Below are 19,840 nucleotides of genomic sequence, written 5' to 3' on the forward strand. Positions count from 1 at the left end.
ACTGAACCCTTATCGTTGGCCCCCTTTGCCCTCTGCGCCGTCTCATTGATAAGAGATGGGACTTGCGTGTTAATGATTTCTGCTCCCCCCCCCCCCCCAGCAACACAAAAACATCTGCAAGCCCCTACAGTGGTTAATACATTGTCAGAGTTCTGAAAAAGTGACAGCCTTGTTTCTATTGCCTCTAATTTGCTTAAGAGGGGTCCCAAAAGAGTAGCCATCATAGTCTCCAACCGTGTCCATAGCTCAGGCTCATCCCTGGCCTCCACTACTGTACTGTTTTCGCCGTCTGGTACATAGATCCCGGCCAGTCCAGTATTAGACTCTGGTATCCGCTTATCAGAAGACCTATTTACTTGGTGTTTGGATCTAGGCTTAGGTTTAGTCTTCTGTTTTTGTGCAGCTCCCCCCCCCCTCGTGCGCTTTGCAGGCGGCTTGTTAGACCTGGCACCATTGGCGTGAGTCTCCCTTCCTTTTTTTTCGCTGTGTCTCCTCTGTTTTTGCTGGTTATAGATGCTCTGGGCGCTGTGCCGCTGCCATTCAGTGCCACAGCGCGAATGCTCCCTTTGTAAAGATGACATATGAATTGGTACATCCATGATTGGCTTATTCAGTTTACCTGTTAGTCCCTAGTAGCGTGGCCGGTGTGTGCCCAGGGCTGGTAAACCGAATGCTGCTGGTGGGCCTGCAGCACTGGTTTGTGCCACCCACAGAAGCAGCTTGTAAAGTGTGTCTCAGACCTGCCACTGCAGTGTCTGCGTGCAGTCCAGAACTGCCATCTTGGCTGTGAAGTGCACCCGCTTCCCAGCCCCTAAACCTTCCCTTGGCATCATGTAAGCCCCCCTTATGATAGGACGCATTGTATGTGTAAGGTAGGACATGCCCTGTTGTATGTAGCATGTCCTAGTAGTGAATTACACCCAATTTCGTTTTTCACTACTGTAAGGCTACCTGTTCTCCATAGGCCAGAATGGGAGGTCTGGGCTATTACATCCTATAGTCCTAACTGACCCACAGAACATGGTAGAAAAACGAATCTAGTATGCCTGAGCTCAGAATATTAAAATACATCTTTTAGTGAAGGTTATTTTTATATTCTGGGTTTGAAACTACCACTTTTAGAGTATAGGTACTTTCTTGCCTAAGCCTTCCAGTTGCTCTGCTATTATGTGTATTGGCTGTCTGGTTTTGGAGGGACAGGGCAGGCTGAGTCAGACCTGGGTTGAATAGAGCGACCTGCCTAGGTGTGAGGGGAGGGGTAGCTCCTGCACTTGAATAGGGCTGTGCCTGGCAAGGTGAAAGCTGGCTCCACCTCCCACTGTGCGTCTGAGGCAGACCCCCTCTTTCTGAAAGGAAGGATGCAGCCTGATCAACAAAGTGCTCCAGGGCTGGGCAAAACTGGTTCTGGCTGGGTTCAGAGGCTCGGGACCCCTAAGAACAAAGACTTTGGGGGTATAAATATTTGTGCACAAACCCCTACAATGGGTATTGCTCCTGGATAACAAGAAGAACCTCTGTCCGTGTGGCTACAGGAATCTGCAAGAGAAGGACTGTCCTTGTGCCCTGTGTGCTGTTTCTGGGACTGGCCTGCAGCTGCTACCACTGGACTCCAAGAAGAGGAAAAGAACTTTGATTGGACTCTTATTTTTGCTACAGCAATCACCCAAGGGCTAGAAGAGAGCTAGCCTCCTGCTGGAGTCTCAGGCACATCAGACTCCACCATCAGCCTCCTGTTTCCTCCCAGCGAGGATTACTATCTGCAGGTGAGGCCCCTGTGTGTTCCAGGGCCTCTATTTCTACTGCTGAGAAGAGAGCGCTGAAAATCGTCGCTAACCCCCGTTAGCGAGCCGCTGCAGCAAGTGAGCGTGAGGAAAATCGCCGCTCCGCTGTCGCCGAGTGCTCGCTATCCCCAAGAAGATCGCATCATTTGTCAGCGGGCCCGAAAACGCCCGCTATCTGAAAATCATCGCAACAGGATCATCGCAGCGCGGACGCAGAAGCGTTCGCCATTTTCCCCGCATCGCATCCGGATCGTCGCTCCCTCGCGGAGCGCCATTTTCGTCATCGCAGCACGATCGCACACACAACAGGCCCGGTGCGTCATCCTCCCTTCGCGGCAAGGATTCCATCGCATCACCGGCTTAGCGTGAAGAAGTTTGTCGCTTTGTCCTGCCCGCAACCCAGCGCATCATCCTCCCTTGCGGTAAGGATTCAACGCATCGCTGGTTAGCGGGAGGAAATCTATCGCTACAGCTCCTTAGCGACATTTTTGTTGCTTTGCTCCAGGAACCAGATACTTTGTGAGTAAAAGGGTCGCAGAGACCACTGCCTTGAACTAAACATCCTTTTGTGCACCTTGAACTATTTTTGCAGCATTTCTAAAGTAATTATATTTTTATCGTATTGTGGATTTTTACTGTTATTGGTCTTGTGATTAAGTCTATATAAAAATACCTATTTTTCATAACTACTTGAGTGGTGTCCATTTGTAGTGTTCCTCATTATATTACTGTGTATGGTCATAAATGCTTAACACACTGCCTCTGAGATAAGCCTAGCTGCTCGTGCTACGTTACCACAGGGTTGAGCAGGGGTTGTCAAAGGGTGTAGGCTGCTTACTCTGACTTAGGAAGAAGGGTCCCTACTTGGACAGTGGCCAGCCATTGCCAACTAGAGACCCCCATTTCTAACATTGGTGGTCAGCGGTGAGGATCTGGACTTGCATTTATGATTGCATACAGTAATTATAGTGTACACTACTAGTGAGTGCAGACCATAACACAACCACGTACGTTTTTGAGATTTTTTATTCTATTTTTGATCGATATTGCCAGTTATTATTACAATGGCCAAGCCCAGATCCAATGCCTCTGAGGATCTCTCCTGGGAAGAAGAGAAATTAGACACCTACAATGCCAAGCAGCTCAAATATTTTTGCAAACGCTTCACAGTCCCTATCACAGGTCTCACTAAAAGGGAAGAGTATTACAAGGCGCTGAAGGCCTGGTTAGAAGCCAGGGATGCCCCACAGAATGTAGAAGAGCCTGTGGAGGGAGGAGAGGATGCAGGAGAGCGGCAGGACGAAATTGTAGATTTGGTAGGGGATAAAGCAGTTTCCAGCCCGGGCACTAGTGTGTCCTCAAGGGGCCAGACTCCAGAAGAGATGGAGGACAGGGAGAGAGATAGGCGGCATAATATGGAGATGGCTAAGCTTAAATTGGATGGTCAGAGAGACCTAGAGAATAAGAAGTTGGAAGTTGAGATAATGAAGATGAAATTTGAACATGAGAGAATTTTGAGGGAGTTGGAGATTAAGGCCAAGAGTATTGAGATCTCCCCCTCTGGTGGCAGCATACCGGTAGTGCATAATGAGAGTAGAGTGTATATACCTAAAGAGGTTATTAAGGATTTTCATAAAAGTGAGGATATTGGGCAATGGTTTGCCGCTTATGAATTAGCTATGGTGTCCCACCGGGTCCCTGAGAAGGATTGGAGAGCGGGGTTGTGGGGACGCTTTGTGAGTGAGGGGAGGGATACCTTGTTGGACCTACCCCCAGAAAGTAGAATGATTTATGCCCACATGAAGGAAGCTTTGATTACCCGCTATGGTTTGACCCCTGAAATGTACAGGCAGAGATTTAGAACTTGCAAGAAGATAGAGGGTATCACGTGGGTAGAATATGTGTCTTTTTTTGGCAGAGCAATGGAGCGCTGGGTAAAAGGCAGCAAAGTAGAAACTTTTGAGCAACTGTATGACTTGATTGCATGGGAGCATTTTTCTAGTAACTGTTTTCCTGAGCTACGCCAGCATCTGATAGATTGCAAGCTGACTAACCCTAGGAAGCTTGCTGAGGAGGCGGACCGCTGGGTGAGCACCCGGGTTCGCAAGGGTCCAGTGGGAGACTTCGCCAAAGGTGGGCAGGGTCCCCAGCAGAGAGGTGGGGGGGACAGGGGTAAACCAAGGGAGTTCAACCGAGGGCCCCAAGATAATTCCCAAGGGAACCAGGCAGTGGTATCCCAGCCTCCCCGGATAACAAGCCCGTGCCTCCAACAGGTAATCCTGTTCCAAGGAGGCCCCCTACTTGTTTTAAATGTGGCCAGGTGGGCCACAGATACTTTGACCCCCAGTGTTCCCAAAAGGATACTCCTGCACCACCCCGTGCACCGCCCCGCCAGCTTGCTAGTGTAGCCCTGGGGGAGGAGGAGATGGGTGCCCCCGGTGGGTGGGACCCCGTAGAGTTGACCCTTGTCTCACTAGGAGACTTTGAAATGGTTCCTAAGCCTGCACTGCCTGATAACACTAAAAAATACAGGCAGTGGGTAACCATCAATGGCCATAGAGTGGAGGCTCTGAGGGACACAGGAGCCAGTGTAACTGCTGTCAGCTCCCGGTTGGTGTCCAAAGAGCAGGTTGTGCCCCATGCATTCTACCCAGTAGTGTCTGCAGACAACAGAGAGCCACTGTGAGGTGGCTCAGGTTCCCTTTGAGTGGGGGGGGGGGGTCTCAGGAACTCTTCAGGTAGCTGTGAGGCCCGCCATGCCTGTGGACTGTCTGTTGGGCAATGATTTGGAGAACTCCCCGTGGGCTACGGTGGAGAAGAGAGCTCACTTGCAAATGTTGGGACTGCCTGAGTGGGCATGTGCTACCACTCGGTCCATGGCAGCCAAAGAGAGTATTGAGAAAGACCTGGAGCCTGAGAATATGGCCCAGGTCCCTGCCTTAGAGGGAGGGGGCAGGGGGCGCGGGAAACCGGCCCCCTTGTTTCCCACGGCCCAGGAGGGAGCAGACCCTGAGGGGGATGCCCTGGAGCCTACCGGGGAGCAGAGTACCGACCTGGGAGACCTGCCTGAGCTGACCCAGTGGCAGCAGGAAGGGGGGCCCACTAGGGAGGAGTTTTGTGAACAGCAGAGAACTTGCCCCTCTCTTGAGGGTATGCGGCAACAGGCTGCAGCCCAGGCAGCAGGTGATGTGTCCGGTTCACATCTGATTTATTGGGAGAACAGTCTCCTGTATAGCGAGCCTAAGGTTGCTGAGCCGGGGTCAGCCCGTGTGCTGGTGGTACCCGAGTGCTTCAGAACCTTCCTACTGGGGTTGGCTCATGACATCCCATTGGCAGGACATCTGGGGCAGACTAAGACCTTTGAAAGGCTGGTCACCCACTTTTATTGGCCCCAGATGCGCAAGAGTTCAGATACGTATTGTAGGACCTGTGAGACTTGCCAGGCAAGTGGGAAGAGTGGGGGGAAGATCAAAGCCCCACTCCAACCCTTCCCAGTTGTTAGCACCCCATTCGAGCGAGTGGGCATCGACATTGTGGGGCCTCTGGACCCCAAGACAGCCATGGGCAACAGGTACATCCTGGTCTTGGTGGACCATGCCACCCGGTACCCTGAAGCCATCCCGCTCAGGACAGTGACGGCCCCCGTGGTGGGACGTGCACTGATAGGGATCTTCTCCCGTGTGGGGTTCCCCAGAGAGGTGGTGAGCGACAGGGGGACCAACTTCATCTCCCAGTATATGAAGTCCCTGTGGAAGGAGTGTGGGGTGACTTACAAGTTCATCACTCCTTACCACCCCCAGGGTAACGGTCTGGTTGAGAGATTCAACCGGACCTTGAAGGGCATGATCATGGGCCTAGAAGAGCCCCTGAGGCGTAAGTGGGACGTCCTCTTGCCCTGCCTGTTGTTTGCATACCGTGAAGTGCCACAGAAGTCCTTAGGGTTCAGTCCCTTTGAACTGCTCTATGGCCATCCGGTAAGAGGACCTCTGAGTTTGGTCAAGGAAGGCTGGGAGCAATCTCCCAGGAAACCTCCCCAGGATGTATTTAGCTACATCCTGGCCTTCCGGAACCAAACTCGGCGTTTCAGAAAAATTGTTGAGGCAAATCTGGAAGCCAGCCAGGAGGAGATGAAACGTTGGCACGACCAGAATGCCACTCTGGTCGAATTTCAACCTGGTCAGAAGGTTTGGGTACTGGCCCCAGTGGAGCCTTGTGCGCTCCAAGATAAGTGGACCGGTCCCTTTGAGGTGGTGGAGCGCAAAAGTCAAGTTACCTATTTGGTGGACTTTAAATCTCCCAGGAACCCCCTGCGGGTCCTGCATGTGAATCGCCTGAAGCCCCACTTTGAGAGGTCTGAAGTGGGCATGCTCCTTGCCACAGATGCAGGGATGGAGGAGGAAAGTGAGCCTCTTCCTGACCTCCTGTGTGCAGGAGAAAAGGATGGGTCAGTGGAGGGTGTGGTCCTCTCCACCACACCGACCCCTGAGCAACAGTTAGATTGCCGCCAGCTGTTGGGGCAATTCCCTGATTTATTTTCCCTGGTACCTGGTGTCACTGACTGGTGCGTCCATGAGGTGGACACCGGGGACAGTCCTCCTGTCAAGCACAAGGCTTACCGAGTGACTGACCGGGTAAGGGCCTACATCAAGGAGGAGGTCTCCAAAATGTTTGCTCTAGGGGTGATTGAGTCCTCTAGAAGCCCCTGGTCCAGCCCCGTGGTCTTGGTACCAAAAGCTGGTGACACTCCAGAACTTAGGTTCTGTGTGGACTATCGAGGTCTCAATTCGGTCACGAGGACCGACGCGCACACCATCCCCAGAGCTGATGAGCTCATAGATCGGTTAGGGGCTGCCCGGTACCTCAGCACGTTTGATCTAACGTCTGAGTACTGGCAGATCGCCTTAACTGATGGGGCAAAGGAGAGGTCAGCATTCTCCACCCCAGATGGGCACTACCAGTTCCGTGTGATGCCCTTTGGAATGAAGAATGCCCCTGCCACCTTCCAGAGGTTGGTCAATCAGGTGTTGGCTGGGCTGGAGGATTTCAGTGCCGCCTACCTGGATGACATTGCAGTATTCAGTTCCTCGTGGGAGGACCACTTACACCACCTCTGGGAAGTGTTGATGGCGCTGCGCCGAGCAGGCCTCACAATCAAGGCCAGTAAGTGCCAGATTGGGCAGGGTTCGGTGGTGTACTTAGGACACCAGGTAGGGAGTGGCCAGGTGGCACCTCTACAGCCCAAGATTGAAACCATCCTGGCGTGGGAGCCCCCAAGGACCCAGACCCAGGTGAGGGCCTTCTTAGGACTCACGGGTTATTACAGGAGGTTTGTCAAGGGGTATGGCAGCATCGTTGCCCCCTTGACTGAGCTGACTTCCAAGAAGCAGCCCAAGATTGTGAACTGGACTGACACCTGTCAGAAAGCTTTTGATGCCCTCAAAACTGCCATGTGTACAGCGCCCGTGCTCCTGGCGCCCAACTTTGCTAAGGAATTTATTGTCCAGACAGACGCTTCAGAGCATGGGGTGGGGGCTGTTCTGTCACAGATGAATGAGGAGGGACTAGACCAACCCGTAGCCTTCATCAGTAGGAGGTTACTTCCACGGGAACAGAAGTGGAGCGCAATTGAGCGTGAGGCATTTGCTGTGGTCTGGGCACTGAAGAAGCTGAGACCATACCTTTTTGGGACTCACTTCCGGGTTCAGACAGACCACAGGCCCCTCAGATGGTTGATGCAGATGAGGGGTGAGAATCCCAAGTTGTTAAGGTGGTCCATTTCCCTACAGGGTATGGACTTTACGGTGGAACATCGCCCTGGTACAGAACACGCCAATGCTGATGGTCTGTCCAGATTTTTCCGCCTTAGTGAAGAGAACTTCCAAGGGGATGGGTAGTTCTCCCCACATTTCAGCTGGAGGGGACGCGTGTTAGACCTGGCACCATTGGCGTGAGTCTCCCTTCCTTTTTTTTCGCTGTGTCTCCTCTGTTTTTGCTGGTTATAGATGCTCTGGGCGCTGTGCCGCTGCCATTCAGTGCCACATCGCGAATGCTCCCTTTGTAAAGATGACATATGAATTGGTACATCCATGATTGGCTTATTCAGTTTACCTGTTAGTCCCTAGTAGCGTGGCCGGTGTGTGCCCAGGGCTGGTAAACCGAATACTGCTGGTGGGCCTGCAGCACTGGTTTGTGCCACCCACAGAAGCAGCTTGTAAAGTGTGTCTCAGACCTGCCACTGCAGTGTCTGCGTGCAGTCCAGAACTGCCATCTTGGCTGTGAAGTGAACCCGCTTCCCAGCCCCTAAACCTTCCCTTGGCATCATGTAAGCCCCCCTTATGATAGGGCGCATTTTATGTGTAAGGTAGGACATGCCCTGTTGTATGTAGCATGTCCTAGTAGTGAATTACACCCAATTTCGTTTTTCACTACTGTAAGGCTACCTGTTCTCCATAGGCCAGAATGGGAGGTCTGGGCTATTACATCCTATAGTCCTAACTGACCCACAGAACATGGTAGAAAAACGAATCTAGTATGCCTGAGCTCAGAATATTAAAATACATCTTTTAGTGAAGGTTATTTTTATATTCTGGGTTTGAAACTACCACTTTTAGAGTATAGGTACTTTCTTGCCTAAGCCTTCCAGTTGCTCTGCTATTATGTGTATTGGCTGTCTGGTTTTGGAGGGACAGGGCAGGCTGAGTCAGACCTGGGTTGAACAGAGCGACCTGCCTAGGTGTGAGGGGAGGGGTAGCTCCTGCACTTGAATAGGGCTGTGCCTGGCAAGGTGAAAGCTGGCTCCACCTCCCACTGTGCGTCTGAGGCAGACCCCCTCTTTCTGAAAGGAAGGATGCAGCCTGATCAACAAAGTGCTCCAGGGCTGGGCAAAACTGGTTCTGGCTGGGTTCAGAGGCTTGGGACCCCTAAGAACAAAGACTTTGGGGGTATAAATATTTGTGCACAAACCCCTACAATGGGTATTGCTCCTGGATAACAAGAAGAACCTCTGTCCGTGTGGCTACAGGAATCTGCAAGAGAAGGACTGTCCTTGTGCCCTGTGTGCTGTTTCTGGGACTGGCCTGCAGCTGCTACCACTGGACTCCAAGAAGAGGAAAAGAACTTTGATTGGACTTTTATTTTTGCTACAGCAATCACCCAAGGGCTAGAAGAGAGCTAGCCTCCTGCTGGAGTCTCAGGCACATCAGACTCCACCATCAGCCTCCTGTTTCCTCCCAGCGAGGATTACTATCTGCAGGTGAGGCCCCTGTGTGTTCCAGGGCCTCTATTTCTACTGCTGAGAAGAGAGCGCTGAAAATCGTCGCTAACCCCCGTTAGCGAGCCGCTGCAGCAGGTGAGCGTGAGGAAAATCGCCGCTCCGCTGTCGCCGAGTGCTCGCTATCCCCAAGAAGATCGCATTATTTGTCAGCGGGCCCGAAAACGCCCGCTATCTGAAAATCATCGCAACAGGATCATCGCAGCGCGGATGCAGAAGCGTTCGCCATTTTCCCCGCATCGCATCCGGATCGTCGCTCCCTCGCGGAGCGCCATTTTCGTCATCGCAGCACGATCGCACACGCAACAGGCCCGGTGCGTCATCCTCCCTTCGCGGCAAGGATTTCATCGCATCACCGGCTTAGCGTGAAGAAGTTTGTCGCTTTGTCCTGCCCGCAACCCAGCGCATCATCCTCCCTTGCGGTAAGGATTCAACGCATCGCTGGTTAGCGGGAGGAAATCTATCGCTACAGCTCCTTAGCGACATTTTTGTTGCTTTGCTCCAGGAACCAGATACTTTGTGAGTAAAAGGGTCGCAGAGACCACTGCCTTGAACTAAACATCCTTTTGTGCACCTTGAACTATTTTTGCAGCATTTCTAAAGTAATTATATTTTTATCGTATTGTGGATTTTTACTGTTATTGGTCTTGTGATTAAGTCTATATAAAAATACCTATTTTTCATAACTACTTGAGTGGTGTCCATTTGTAGTGTTCCTCATTATATTACTGTGTATGGTCATAAATGCTTAACACACTGCCTCTGAGATAAGCCTAGCTGCTCGTGCTACGTTACCACAGGGTTTAGCAGGGGTTGTCAAAGGGTGTAGGCTGCTTACTCTGACTTAGGAAGAAGGGTCCCTACTTGGACAGTGGCCAGCCATTGCCAACTAGAGACCCCCATTTCTAACACGGCTCATCAGAGCTTACTGTCGGAGGTTTCAATAAGCTTGTCACTTCACCCCTGCTGATTCTTTTTGATTGGGTGATGGCCTCGTTGCTAACATATATAGGTTCAATATTCACCATAGACAGGCCTGCTCTTTCTTCACTCAATAAAGAAGGATAATCAGAGTTACAATCCCCAGGGGGCTTCTGGGCAGAACTAGCATTATGAATCTGTGCAACCGTGGCGAAACTTGATCCTACTAATAAAGGTGCCGCACTTCCATTGGTGCCATGGGACAAGGTGGCAATACATGGGTTCTCCACAGTCTGCAGGGTACTCATGGGGGATTTAGCCATAGCTATGCCTCCCATTGAGGACCGTTTATGTGCTGAGAGGGTATCAAGCGAGAGTCTTTTCTCTATCAGCTGAATCTGGTGGGTCAGTAGTGACTCTGCTCTTGTCAAGAAAGCGCCCAAGGTCCCAGCAACCCCCCCTCCCACTGACGGGCCTGTAGCCTTGCGTTTGCTCATTGTGTGTATGGCCAATGGGTACTAGTAGATAATAACAAATACGCCCCTGCCCGCATACAAATCAGTACCTTGTGTAGTAGCTGAAGTCCTGCCTGGACCGTGCAATATCAGGGGGGTTCCCCGGCCCGGCCACTTCCCGACGCGGATGGGCCCGTCCTTGGCCCGGGCTTTGCCCGGGCACGCCTGCACGCGTCCCGCACAGTGGGAGAGCCGCGCTGGCTTTGAGGGCCCTGGGCGCCCTCCGATGACGCTGATTGACGGCGCCGCACAGGGTCTTCTGGGGGATGTAGTTTCCGCCTGGCCGTTCCCCTCACGGCGGTATGGCGGTGCAGCTAGTGCCCGTGCCACCGGTCTTCCCAGCAGGAAACGATGCAGAAGAAAGATTCAGGTAAGTGTTGGCCGTTCACCTCGAGTCAATGTAGCGCGTCCCCCATATTGATACATAGACACTATTAATGTTAAATCTAATTTAACACTGAGCTAATAATAAAACTCAGCCACTAAGTACTGAACACGGATTGCACTAAGCGCTGATGATAGTGAGTTTTTTAATTTCCTTTTTAGTTTATTTATAGTACATAGTTTGCACACTATGTAGGTCACATACTGACAACTTGAATACTAACATTTTAACAATTGCAATGTACTTAATATAGATTGACTCTGTTATCAAGATGCTATCACTGAACAATAGAAACAATAATTGGGAGAATTGCATTATGCACATCTTTATCTATTGTAGTCCAAAAGGTTAGGGTTACGAGCATGTATAATTTTACAATTTTTTTAGAAGGGCTTGTGGTGGGCTGAGCATTGACACTAGTTTCCAAAGCCTCTCTATTGTGTTCTGCCAACTATACAGTGGCGGCTCCTCCGATAAGGCGGCGTTGCATTGCCCCACTGCTTCGCAGCAGTAAAGCGGTGGAGCAGCTAGCCCTATGCGGTCTCTTCGTTTGCCGCCCTGCGGTAGCCGCAGTGAAGAGCGGGGGGGAGGGGGTTCGCTGGCAAGTATTTCTCGGTCTGCTGGGCTGTGGACGTTGCTGCCCTTAGACAAAAGGTGATAGCGGGGGGAGGCCGCCGCCCCCAAAACTCGTGACCACACCCCCCACCCCCTTCTAGCTACACCAGAAAAGGAAACATAAAATGATAATAACTCAAGGAATTATCATTATATGTTTCCTTCTACTGCAGCTTTGCATTTCGGGCGGGGCTGCTCCGACGACAGAGGCGTAGGGGAGGAGTGGTTTGCCCACTCATAAGTACACATGACTGTTTGATCGGCCCTTTCGGGCAGGCCAAACAACATAATGAAGTGCAATTTAATTTTGTGTTTTCCGAATATTTAAATAAGCTCACTTTGCCACTGGATTCTAGCTAGCCTGGCTGATGAGGGGTGTTACCTGAAACCGATCCCAAGATGCTTGTTTCCGGTCCAGGGAAGACCTAGCTTGGCAGTTTGGGCTGGACTGTTCCCATGAGGCACAGGGTCAAGACTGGTTTGCATATAGCTGGGTCTGAACTGGGGTGTCGACGAAGTGAGCTAAAGAACGATGATGGATGACGTGCTCCAGTGGGGTAGGGCAGAGGGGGCGCCAATTAGAAGGGAGGAGGAGAGAGGCCTGAGGAAGCGACATATCTCCCTAGATTGGGAGGCCACGTTGATTGCACTGGAAGCGCTGGACCTGGCCCCCACACCAGACACCACGTCAATGTAAAACAAAGAGTGTGAGTCAATTTGGGCCGGTACGACTCGAGGAGCAGGGAGGCTGTGAATCTGACCAGTACGAGGTACCCCGGAGCAGAAGGTCCTATGACTCCCTGTTAACACGGACGTAGCGACAGTTTGACTGACCAGGAGAGGGTTAGGGTGGGATAGGAAGGTGGGAGGGGGAATAGTTGGGGGTTGAATTTAATCAATGCACTATTTCAGATTCATAATGCACTATATAGGACTCCCCTCTAATGCAAGATAGGAGACATCAGATTGATACAAAAGTCTGGGGATGTAAATGATACCTGAGGGGAGAAAACCAAAAGACTGTATTCGTATGTTTATATGTTGTAAGTACATGATGTACAGCAGTCACCAATAAAGTGTGTTAAAAAAAAAAAAAAGGAACGATGATGGATTCAGCCCAGATCTGTGACTGGAGGTGAGTGTCTCAAAGCTCCGTCCATCATCTCCTTGTGTTTGCTTCATTTGACTCTGAGTCAAGACTTTGAGTACAAACAAATGATTAAAATGTTTAAGTTCCAATATAAATGTTTATGTAGTTCTAGGGTTTGACCCACTCTTACCCCCACTAACACTATTAGTGCCCACGTGAAACCATCTGGGTGTTGGCTAATTTGAATCTCTGTTGCAGGGGCGTAACAAAGTCCCCCGCAGTGTGCTTACCCAGGCTTACCCATGCTGGAGGGGGGCCCCCTTAGCCCCTGCTGATGTGAGTATGAAGGGCCCCTTCAGCACATCGTGCAGGGGGGACCCTCTCACGTTTTGTTAGGCCTCTGGCAGCGGTTGGGCCTGAGTATTTTAAAGTTGTCCTCACGGGGCTTGGTTTAAAAATTATCTCTGCACGTCCGCCTCACCACTTAATGAGAAATTCAATTTCAGTGACAGAACATGGTGCCTCTAATAAGGTAGACTCCCTCATTACGTTGGAGTAATGTAAATGCAAGCCAAGCTGTGATCAATTAAACTGCTTAATTTTGGTTTGTTTGCATGGCCAGCACTTGGGTGTTTTCTACTTTTCCTGCACAAGCACCAATTTCCTCCAGTGTTTCTTAGACATTGTAATGTCATCCTCCAAGGAAATGGTTGACCCTCTTTGCAGACATGCCCTTTGTTTTGTATGTGCCCAGGGCACAAGTCCTAAAAAAAGAAGTGGGGAGACTAACCTAGTTAATCGGAATGCAAGTGGCATAACGGCGCGTGACATCACTGTGTGTGACATCGTGGCGCGTGACATCACAGGAAGTGGGATCATAAGAAGTGACATCAGATCTTGAGCCCTCACATTTATGTTTAGCAGGTCTATCATGAGTACATTGGAGCACATTTCGAGTACACAGGGAAACCCTCCTGATTTAGGCAGAAGATTCACTCTTTTTAAAGCTGCACAAAAAATAAACTTGCCTTTTGTCTGCGTAAACTTCCTCTACCCATAGTGCTTTACAAGAAAAAAACAGTGGTACTAAATTAGATTTATTTTGTGTAAATACAGGGAAAGACCAACACATCTGACATTCTTACAGTGCATGCATATCTCCTAAACAGGGACTGAACAATGTGAAAAGCTGCCTCCCTTAAGTATGTGTGAAGTGCTTACAAGGTGTGAGCCTTTGTTTCCCATCTGCTTCATTTGCATCAGGTGTGAGGCTCCTGACTGCTCCCAGCCAGGAGACTCCAACAAAAGGAGGCCTGATGACCCCTCAAATTCGGCCTTTGTTATGGGCCCAGCAGGAGTCTGAACTAAGAAAGCTCCCTCCCGCCTGCACGTTGTTGTGATCGAAAGCAGACAACAATGTGCAGGCGCTGCTGAATGTGTCCCGGTGTTTGCAAATTACACCAGGACGAATTCAGGATATTTGTCAGTGGGGCCCAACTTCCTGGCAGGGTGGACGGCGTCCACTCTGTGAAAATAGTAGGCGGACGCCGTCCACCCGCGTGTACCCTCGACTCGTGCCCTGTATGTGCCGAATGTGCAGAGTGATAGAGAATGAAAGTGCCAGTCCCAAGAATGCTTTCGTATGAGCAGCTATCGGAGCAGCAGCTGTCTCAAAGGCGGCGCTGTCTGAAGAAATCCCAGGCTATGAATCCTGTGAGAGTATACTTCCCTTCCACCAAACCCAGCTGCTCCTCGCCTCGGCTCCTCGTGGAAAGTCAAACCTCCGCCGAAAAAGCGTCTGTGGAGTCATGTGTGCGCACGTGAGCGATCAGAGAGATGTGACTGTAGGGCGAGAGGAGTGACTGTGAGTGCCAGGTGAGAGTGCTGGGTGAGTGATGTGTCTGTGAGTGGAGGCTGTGAGAGATGTGGCTGGGAATGCAGTGTGAGAGGTGTGACTGAGCGGAGGGTGAATGATGTACCTGTCTGAGCGCCGAGTGAAGTTTAAGCCCATGTGAGTGCAGAGTGACAGCTGAGCCGTGTGAATGCAGTGTGAAAGGGGGGCCTCTGTGACTGCACTTCAGACCTTGTGAATGCAGGGTGTGCCTCTGTGAGTGCCGGTTGAGACGTGAGCTGATGTTCATGCAGGGTGAGTGGTATGCCTATGTGAGAGAGGAATTTGTGGAGGAAGGGTGAGAGGCATACCTATGTTAGTGCATGGTGAAAGGTGAGTGTGCGACAGTGCATGGTGAGAGGTGAGCCTATGTGAGTGCATGGTGAGATCTGAGGTCTTGTAGGTGCATGGGAGCCAAGGATAATGCAGGGGGATATTTGAGCCCTTGTAAATGCATGATGAGAGATAAACCTTGGTGAGTGCACGGGGAGGATGTTCCCATGTGAGTGCACAAGGAGGGGTGTGCCTCTGAGTGAGTAGCGGTCTACCCATGTGAGTGCAGGGTGAGAGGGGTGCCTATATGAGCAGAGAGTGAGTGATGTCAGTGTGTGTGTGTGCAGGGTGAGTGGTGTGCGTGTGTGAGAACTGGGTGGGTGGTGTGCCCACGTGAGTGCAAAGTGGGAGGCGTGCTCGCTTAAGTAGAGTGTGAGTCATGTGAGTTCAGGGGGAGTGTGTCACTGTGTGAATGCAGGGTGAGAGGCACGTCTGTCTGAATTCATGGAAAGAGGAGGGGCTGGGTGAATGCAGAGTGAGAGACATGTCAGTGTGTAACGGAGTAGCCAGAAAATTAAAATATCCTACCACTTCGAACCAAAGCTCTGATGGCACCAAGCAAGTGCAAGTGAGTCCAAAACAACCTAGAAGTGCTCCTCTGTCTGTTCCATCCAAGCATCTATTCATTCATCCTTTCACCCTCCCATCCACCTTCTGCTATCAATCATTTCACATTTACATTCTGTCATCCATTCATTAATTCATCCAACTTTGAATCGTTCACCATTCCATCCATTGGCCATTTTATCCACCCTCCAAGATTTTCATTTACTCTATCATCTTTTCACCTTTCCTCAGATTGCCATTTACTCTGCCATCCATCCATCCTCTAAAATGTCCCTTTACTCTGTCATCCTTTCATCCTCCCATGTATCTATCCTCTCACATAACATATTTATTTGTAAAGCACACGTTCATGCAGAAGAGTATCTTGGCGTTGAATAACAGATGTTTATTGTTACCCAACTCAATGGTATTCATTTTATCGACTCCAGAAGGATGAAAGTCTGACTGGACCCACTGGGAGTTGAATGTGTGACTATGAGGTCAAACACAAACCCCTACAGTTGACGCATTAGTCCACTGAGCTACCAGACTCACTCATTCACCTATCCTCCCACCAGTAACATAACAATAGCCCCCGCACACCCAGTGGTGCGGGGGGCAAGCTTCAGGGGGCCCTGGCCTGAGAGCTCCTGAATTGGTCCAGAGCGTGAGGGGCCCCCTCCATGTACTTTGCAAGGGGGGCCCCTAAAGTTTTGTTATGCCACTGCTCTGTTGGTGTCACACTGCGACGCTTGACCACGAGCAGGGACGCACTTGGGCAGAAAATAGGCCCGGGTACCAGAATGAAAGTGGCCCGGGGCCCCATTTAGTGAATTAGAAACCTAAAAAAAAAAAGTGGCTTGTTTGCAAATTTGGTGCAGTTTTGAACGTGTTATAAGACTTTGGCATGGCCTAGAAGACTGCATGGATTTGAACTTGCAATCTTTATGGTAATATCATGAAAATCAACACTAAAACCAGCCCATCAGACCATAAACAGGTCCACAAACAGCCTAAAAGTAAACACTGATCTGGTAAGGAGAACCAGCGATGTTGCAGTCTGAATGATTACAAAGAAGGAGTTGGTGCAACCGGCATAGGCTGTAATAGGTGCATAGGAACTGTGCGGCTGAGAAAGAGAGAGTGTGTGTGTCTCTCTCACACACTCTTAAGGTAACAAAAATGTAAACAAGAACAGGTGTCCAAATCCACTGTTTTTGTTTACAGCACTGCAATAATCAGATAACTGACTCATATGGGACAAGTACTCTTCTCAGTTTCTTTAGTCTAGGGTTGGCATGTATTACCAGGGAATAGGCTCTGAGAAGTCTTAGAGAGCATTTTACACTTCTGTGGCTCATGTGACGTCAAGAAATAAGTAGAACAATGGAAAAAGAACCAAGTCGTCAGCATGGATGGTTGGATAAATTACAGTCATCATTTTAGGTGAGAATCCTAACCTGCTATCCCACGATCATCCAACAGATGCTACACTATCAACTTCTTCTTTGGAGAGGAAATTTAAAAAAAAGTTCTAACATCTCCAATTCATTATCGTCATCCACATAATTTCCAGAGGGTACACACCTATACCCAGCCACCACACTACTAACAAGTCATCCTTCATCCTAGCCTATCCTTCTTTCTCCTGGGTAGCTCCTGCACAACTTATGCTCTGGTCCTGCGAGAGGCTGTATGCTCGGATCGTAGGCAGTCTCCGTGCATGTTAGTCAGAGACCTGCAGTCTGCGAGGAGGTGTGAGCGTGACAGGTTCATTCTGAACCCTTTTTGCAACATTTTAGGATCAGGGGGGATTTAATTCAGGCTCATAATATAAGGCATGCATTCCAATTTTATAACAAAGAAAATATCTTGAACGAAGCACGGCAGAGAAAAGGGGGGCACTGGTGAAAATGCACGTGCATAAAGAGAGAATGGTAAGTACGTCTGTTTAAGGGGTCTGGGCGAACTTACCCCCGTATCGCTGCTGGGGGCTGGCTTTCTAACCCAGCACTTTACATGCCTCTTAGATCAGTCCTCTGGCGACAATCAATCACTTGCGGCGTCTGCGCTGCAAACAACGCTGCGGCTGCGCGGGCACTGTTTGCATTTCTCTCGCCGAAAGAAACTACCATGGCGCAGAGAAATCAGAATACACGATCATCACACATCCAAAGGTATAAACTATGCTCAAAAACATTACCCATATATTTGAGGATCCTCCGCATGCTTAGAGGAACAGGTGCAGCAAGGGCGGCGCTTGGAGGCCAGCAGTAGCCATGGGCATTTCTCTCCCTTTGTGCGTGCCGGTGTGTATGTGCCTGACAGACTCGGCTTCCTCTCGACACCCCTCCCCCACCTTCTCGCGCTCCTTCTGACCGGGTCAACAAGAGCCTCCTCTCACTGCCGGTTGCCGGGAGCGGCCGCACAGCTTGCTGTGTGCCTCCCCGCGTTCAGTGCCAGGATATGTAGGCGAGGCTGGCACCTCCCGGAGGTTGTGCGCGCGCTCGACCCAGCCTCCCTGCCTGTTTGGCTGCAGGGCAACAGCCTCTGAACGTCTATCTTCCTCGTGAGCGTCCAGACGTGGGGTCGGCGGCGAACCCCACACAATATGTAAATATATAAGTGCTGCAGATAAACGGGAGACATTACCTGTGTGGTTGGGCCCATGAGCCCCCTTCCATGCAAAGGTGGGATCGTTAGAGGCTGCCTGCTGGTGCTATTGCGACCTCGCTGACCCTGCCGTGCAATGGCTGGCACTGAATCTTTCATGCCTAAGTGGGTGTTGCTGCCATGCGTAAGCTGCTGCCTCTGAGCGCGAGCTACATCCACGGAGCGCTGTCGTCATTTCGGGGCTGCTTCTGTTGTCATGCCGCCGCGCGCGGATGTTACCACGCATGGGCTGCTGATTACGTCATGACGGGTCTACCTCGGTTCACGCGCTTATTATTTCGCTGGTGTAAAACCTAGTCTGCTCGTGTCATGCTAGCCTTTTGATGTCATCCGTGGTGCTGTCATACCGGGTTGGTGGGATCATGCATTGGTTACACGGAACTAGTTCTAATGTCTCTCGCACATAACTAATGCCTTTTATGCGCGTGCTTCTTTTGTCATACGTGGGGTCTCATTGCAGCAGTTGTACTCGGTCTGATTCTAGTCACTGCTAGACTTGAACTGCTGCCGTCAGTCACTGACTGATACGGTTAGCATGCACATCACTGCCACTAGAGCTTTAAAACACGGAGCTCTGTTTTTTATTATGAAGACTGGGCCTGCCATAGCTGACCTGCTTTTGTCGTCCTGCATGTTACCGGCAATTTTTTTTTGCAGTTTTTATATAGCGCGAACTCGACCCTAAGGTATTGGAGCGCTTTACATGAGCAAGTGTTACATTACACAAGAACACATTCATTTTTGGTAGGCGCTGGAGATTAAGCGATTTGCCCCGAATCACAGGATGTTGAGCCGATGCCGAGACTGAAACCTGGTTTCCCAGCTCCAAGGCGGCAGCTCTGACCGCTACACCACATCTTCTCCTATGCTTCACATTTATACTGCGCCTACTACTATTGCACTCACGGATTCTGTCATGCATGTTACTACTTACTGTCACTGATGCTAAAAAAATAGGCTGCCATTCTTATGCATGGACTGGCCTGGGCATGCCACAGCTAGATGTATTCGCTACAAATACAATAGCTGACCTGCCGCTGTTGTCACACGCTCCTTGCGTCACAGATGGACTGTCACTGCTGTGCTCATACCGCTATCATACCTCAGCAGTTTCCTGTTTGGAGATTCATCCCTGTGCTGTTACCCCCGCCCCTTTGTTGTCAAACGTGGTGCTGCTGTCGAGTCTGCTCTGCTGCTATTGGCCGGAGACAGAGCCCCCGCTGCAGACCATCTTTGGGCTCATCTAGTCGTTGCTGGGGGAGGGGCGGTCAGGAGCGCTGCCTGGCAGGCACGCGGCCTAAGCTCCTATTTTGGTATTTTCGGCATCTCGTGCTTGCTGTCGCAGCCGGTCCCTGGAACTTTACTGCATCCCTTGCCTGGCACAAAGCGGGTGCACGGGCCTGCCCCTCACCACCACTGCACCCGTCAAGCCTGGCACACATGGCAGCAGACACCTAGAAATAACACGTCGTTTGCCACCCTGCAGCAGGGACCACCCCACCTGAGAGTAGATAAACAGACGGACGCCTGCCTCCTTTGATCCAGTCAGTACACGTAATTGCAGCATTCTTATCCTGTGCCAACACATTCGTAATAGGGGCACATAATGACCCTCGAGCACCTTGTAACTTTAAAGTTCATAGCGCAGGGCAGAAGTGTGTGTGATGTGCGTTTATTTTTAGACCGCGCCACTGTTTTGCTCTCGAATGATATTTATGAGAGTAAACACAGCTGTGGCTCGAATTAAGGAAATTTTTAATCCACTCTGCGAGAACTGTACAGGAAGTGACCTTTACTTAGATCTCGAGTGCTTTATACCT

At 50.6% G+C, this 19,840-nt stretch overlaps 1 protein-coding gene across 4 annotated transcripts in view; it reads right to left on the reverse strand.

Moving 5' to 3' along the window:
• Positions 1–19,156, reverse strand: part of KLHL23 (kelch like family member 23) — a 141,567-nt gene extending 122,411 nt beyond the window's left edge. The window contains exon 1 of one of the 4 annotated variants that reach the window (XM_085645341.1): positions 18,955–19,156. In XM_085645341.1, the coding sequence (XP_085501467.1) occupies positions 18,955–18,985 (31 nt within the window). In that variant the 5' untranslated portion in view covers positions 18,986–19,156. Of the gene's footprint in view, positions 1–17,550; positions 17,809–17,999; positions 18,152–18,954 lie in introns of those variants that run through there. The other 3 variants (XM_085645344.1, XM_085645343.1, XM_085645342.1) reach the window with 3 other exon arrangements.
• Between the last annotated feature and the right edge of the window lie 684 nt (positions 19,157–19,840).

The sequence above is a fragment of the Triturus cristatus genome, chromosome 3_1 (assembly GCF_964204655.1).
Source record: "Triturus cristatus chromosome 3_1, aTriCri1.1, whole genome shotgun sequence".
NCBI classification, from domain to species: Eukaryota; Metazoa; Chordata; class Amphibia; order Caudata; family Salamandridae; genus Triturus; species Triturus cristatus.